Source organism: Egretta garzetta, unplaced genomic scaffold, assembly GCF_000687185.1.
Source record: "Egretta garzetta isolate BGI_Z169 unplaced genomic scaffold, ASM68718v1 scaffold107, whole genome shotgun sequence".
In the NCBI taxonomy this organism is placed as follows: Eukaryota; Metazoa; Chordata; class Aves; order Pelecaniformes; family Ardeidae; genus Egretta; species Egretta garzetta.
In genome coordinates this window covers 3062527-3067371 of record NW_009260399.1, presented here as the reverse complement: position 1 = coordinate 3067371, position 4845 = coordinate 3062527, and the positions used below count along the sequence as shown (strand labels likewise).

At 44.4% G+C, this 4845-nt stretch overlaps 1 protein-coding gene across 1 annotated transcript in view; it reads left to right on the top strand.

Annotated features, from left to right (window-relative positions):
- GPR78 (G protein-coupled receptor 78) overlaps nucleotides 1-4531 on the top strand; it is a gene marked incomplete at its 5' end in the record, with an annotated part of 15808 nt that extends 11277 nt beyond the window's left edge. Inside the window, 2 exons of the mRNA XM_009643231.1 lie at nucleotides 187-300; nucleotides 4294-4531. Coding sequence (XP_009641526.1) covers nucleotides 187-300; nucleotides 4294-4531 — 352 coding nt within the window. The remainder of the gene's footprint in view (nucleotides 1-186; nucleotides 301-4293) is intronic.
- Nucleotides 4532-4845: the final 314 nt, after the last annotated feature.

Genomic DNA, 4845 nt, shown 5'->3' with positions numbered 1-4845 from the left:
GCGCCCCCCCACCCCCCGGAGGCTGCCCTCCCCTCCCCCGGGCCGGGGCAGGGGCTGCCCTGCCCTCCCCTCCGTCGGGGCAGGAGCTCTCGGGCCGGGAGCAAGCCCTTCCCCTCTCCCCTGGGCTCACATCTCGCCTCCTCGCTGCTTGCCTTAACCTCACCGACTGCTCTTTTCCCTTTGCAGTGTGAAGCAGCGCTGTCTTAATGAGCAGAAACGGAGGAGGCAGCGGGCTACCAAGAAAATCAGTATTTTTATAGGGTCATTCGTGATCTGTTTTGGTCCTTACATTATCACCAGGTCAGTATTGCCTGTTGGGGTGGGGGACTTTCTGGGACCGGTATGCCCTCTGATGCGCAGGTGCCCAAGGAAGGGGAGGCTACAGCTAATTTTGGGGTGCCAGAGCCTGACGGAGACCCGGGGTCTGTTCTGAGGGGCAGAGCACACTCACACACACACTCACACTCACAGGCACACTCACACTCACACACAGACGCCGAGCCTGCCCACACGCCCAGCTGCTGGGCGAAGCCTCGGCAACCTCCGGTTCTCCTTTCCTTATTGCAGCCAGGTCTGGGCATCTCTGCCAAGAGCAAGAGGCTTTTAGGACAAGTACCAGAAATTAATTACGTGCCCGTGGGAAATGAAAGCAGTTTAAAAGCCTCACCACCCTTCTTTATTAGCACAGCCCGAGCAATAGAGAGAAACGCAGATAGCTTTTCTTGATTAGTTCAGGTCATCTTTTTTTTTTTTTTTAAGGCATAAGGCCAAACTTGCTGCTATTGGAAGCTGAGGTCACATAATTTAAATTTATCCAGGCTGATAATTTGTCAGATAAGCTTTGTGTCTGGAAACATCAGTGTATGTAAATACATTGCTAACGGTGCAGCATGGCCTTGTGATGAGGTGTGAGAGTTACCTCCCAGGAAAAACAATAATTGGACTTTTAAAATGTATAGGAAACACCATGCCCCTCAGCTGATCAGAATCATTGGCATCTACCCCAGCAGTCTGCACCTTTTAAGTAGTCATGTATCATTCTCATTCCGTACTTGCATAGTCTTTATACAACATATGGTTATTATTTTTAAATCTTGCATAAATCAGTGAGCTGGGAGCCAGTGTACCTCTACTGAATTACAACACCTCAGCATTTAGCCTTTTATCTCTAAATTGAAATGGGCTACATCTTTCACTAGTGATTTTTAAAAATATTCCCCACTTTGCAGTGTGTTCAAGGCACACTTGAAGAGAACTGGCTTCTGTCGAGGAAGGTGCACTAGGCTGCAAAACCACCCCGGTGAGGGCTTCCTCAAGGTTGCTGCCAAGCTGCCAGGGTCTGCAGCCACAGCAGCTTACAGAACCTGGCTGGCTTTAGCACACTGACCCTGCACAGTCACATATATATATAAATAGGCCACCTATGATCACTGTCAGTGCCCTTTTCTTACATGGGCAGGGGGACAGATTGAGGCCAGTGCACAAAAATGGCAGTGTTCTTCAGCTTTTAGGAACACATTTCTTTCAGTTCCCATTTATGTGTTAAAAGGGATTCCTGACTGATTGCCTGGATAACTGCATTTTTTTCTGCAGTTGAAAGTATTATTACAAATATTAACATTACATCACAGAGTTAAAATGTTAACTGATCACTGTTCAGTACATTCTGAGTCATTTTCTATTCACTTTTGCCATAATCAGGATATAATTATGTTGAGAAAAGTGGACTTTGCCATCTTCTTTCCATCTGAACATTACCAAAGGCAGCAAATTCCAGCATTGCCACATTTTTCAGGGTGGAGATATTGCTCTTAAACCTCTAAAACAAAAGTGACTTCTGTCTTCAGACAATGCGTTTGGCAAATGTGAGACGGTGCATTTTCTGTGTGTGGCAAACTGGTATCTCGTGTGCCACTAGAGAGAAGGCCGAGGGTTGGTTTATATAAATGCGTGTGTCAAAGTACAGCTTCTGTCTCGGTCACAAGGACCAAGGTGGTTCAGTGACAGCAAAATGGGAAGTATTTGGGGAAGTATCAAAGGCTCCTTGCCCCAAAGGCAAGACAGAGTCCAGGCAGCGCTAGGTAAACGGTGGTGGTGGAGGTGAGGTTGGAGGACTCGCTGCCATGCCTATTTCACTGTTCTTCCCCCATTCTGGTTTTTAGGGGGGTGGTGTTGAAGCAACCTCTACGGAGAACTCCTCCCCTGCTTCCCTGCTTTCTTGCTCTTTGGCCTGGTGACTCAGGTTGTGCTGTGAGCTCAGTTTTTGCTCCTCATTTCAGAAATGTGAATGAGATTATGATCATTAGCAGTCTATTCATCTGTTCACTAAGAGCCAACAATCTTTTTTGTAACAGCACTGAAAACAAGAAAATGATACTAAGATGCATTCAGATGGATATTTCTAAGATTGACTTGATTTGGCCAGGGCCTTTATCTTATTAAAATCTGTGTAGTTTTTCTTCTTTTGGCTTCAGTGCAATTATATTTGGGCCCATAATACATTAAAGGGAACACATAATTTATAATACATCTATTTTCATGACTGAAAGATACCTCACTCTTCTTATTTAGTGTCTTTATAAAAACATCAATCATGTAAATATCAAATGTATATTTTTCTATTAGGATGATATACAGGATGGGATAAACCTAAGCAACCATGCAGCAAGTGTAATTTATTGTACATCTATTTATTTCTCACATTTTGTGTCTGGTACATTTATTTATCCCACACATTTTGTGTCTTCCTGTTCTCTCTGTTTTGAATTCACTGGAATTTTTTCCAAGCAGTTTCAGACAGAAGTCATCTGTTTTTTAAATGCACTTGCCATAGGAATGATTTCACTTTTACACATACAAAGGAGAAATTTTCCTGTCAGAGTTCGACCACTTGTTGCAATGTTCCGTCCTAGTGGTGGTAAGTCAGCTTTTCTATGCAGAGGGATCAGAACAGCTTCAAAAGTCAACACCCTGCAAGTTGAGAGCTCTGCACTTTGGAAAGAGGCCAAAAGATTCTTCAAACCTTGAGAAAGCTTCTGATCTGACATCTTCAAACAGTGATGTTTTAGGGTACAGAAAAGGGCTATTTCATCTCATGGTACTTTTCTTCTGGAATGAATATAGCAAAATAGTATATTCTTGGTCCTGCAAAAGGTTTCACAAAAGATGTACAGATAATAAAAAGTTCTCACCCTGTTCTTTCCACCTTCCCGGAAAGTTTGCCCGTGGCAGATGAGCCATTTGCTGGAATAGTCTGAAGGTTTGCTCTCACCTCTGTGGAAAAATTGTTTAACTTAGTTGCAGTTTCTGCACCCATGATTAATACACCAATCTCAACTGAGGTGTTGAGGCCACTAATCATCCGTGAAGCACAGACCAGGAGGCACAGGCCTGGAGGCAGCTGGCTGGCCATATAATGATGATAAAAGTGTTGTCTCCTTGTTTTCTTTGGCCAAACTAGCGGTCAGCCAAGCGCACACAGAAACTTTCACAGGTAAGTAGATGCAGTTGTGTTCCTGAGCATACCATGGGATTGCAGGTGCCACCCAAATCTCTTTGAGATACTGCTGTGGTGTTGTTCATACTATAACGGTGGGACATGAATCTTCTTTGCTTATGTGATAATTCACAGCAGTAGTGTAATGCAGGCTCGCTGTTCTGTATCTGAGGGGGTGGTGGATTCAGTGATCAAGACCAGGTTTCTGGTGTCATTTGAGATGCCGCATAGTATCCAAAACCTTTACATTGGTTGGCAGGTAAGATGCAGGACCCAGAGGAGACCCACAACTTCATGGAGCAGCAGCCTGCTGCCAAGGAGCTTATGCCCCAATGTCTCAAGTGTCATTGGGCAGCTGTGCTTAGGGAACTGAGCTGAGTGAGCCTGGATGCCCTAAGTCACCTATGTCTAGCTCAAGCTTGCCATGGGAGAGGGGTAGCCAGTTATGTCACCAAGACTTTCATCACTTACCACCACAACTTTCTAAATTCAGAAAGTGAGCAATAAACTGCAGCACTTTCTTGTCTTTGATGTACGGGAGCTTTAAAATTGAAAACACACTTTTTCTCTCTTTCCATGGAGGGAACGATTGTTGTCTCCCAGTGGCCTTGCTAGGAAAGTTCCCTTTGCCTTTATTGAATCCAAGGAGTAAGTAAGTACAGGGCCCTTCTCCTGCAGGGACCTCATACTGTAAGAAAATAAGTGTGACTTTAATGTTTCATGAAGCATGAGTTCAGCACTGGGCTCAGTGTGAATATAACACTCAAGTGTTTCCATCTCTCTTTAATGTTTAACAGGTTGATAGAGCTCCTTCCTTTTGTTACCATAAATTACTACTGGGGAATTATAAGCAAGTGCCTCACCTACAGTAAGGCTGCATCAGATCCATTTGTTTACTCACTTCTACGTCAACAGTACAAAAAAGTTCTGATCAACATCGTCAATAGGATACTTAAGAGGGACCTGTATCCGTCGTCGGGGTACAACAGCTCTCTCGACACTGAAAATGATTACTGCTTGCACAGAACAAACTAACAACATGAAAACATTCCCCTTTGAGTGAGACAGGTGTTTGCTGCTGCTGGAAAGCTGCCTTTTCCCTCTCATGCTGACAGCGGTGACAGTGTCTCCAGGGTGTGAAAGCTGCATTAATGAGATGCATTTCATCATGGACTTTCACAAAAGGCTCTTCCCTGGTCTGCAGCCAAGTACAATATATGGGAAAGCCTTATCCCTGAGTGAATGGAGCAGGCTTGAGGAGTTTAAGAGAGCCTTTGGAAGCTTTGGAGAAGCTTAGAGAGCTTTTAATGTTGCATTTCTGAAGACTTGGTATGTTTTGGAGCATCCCA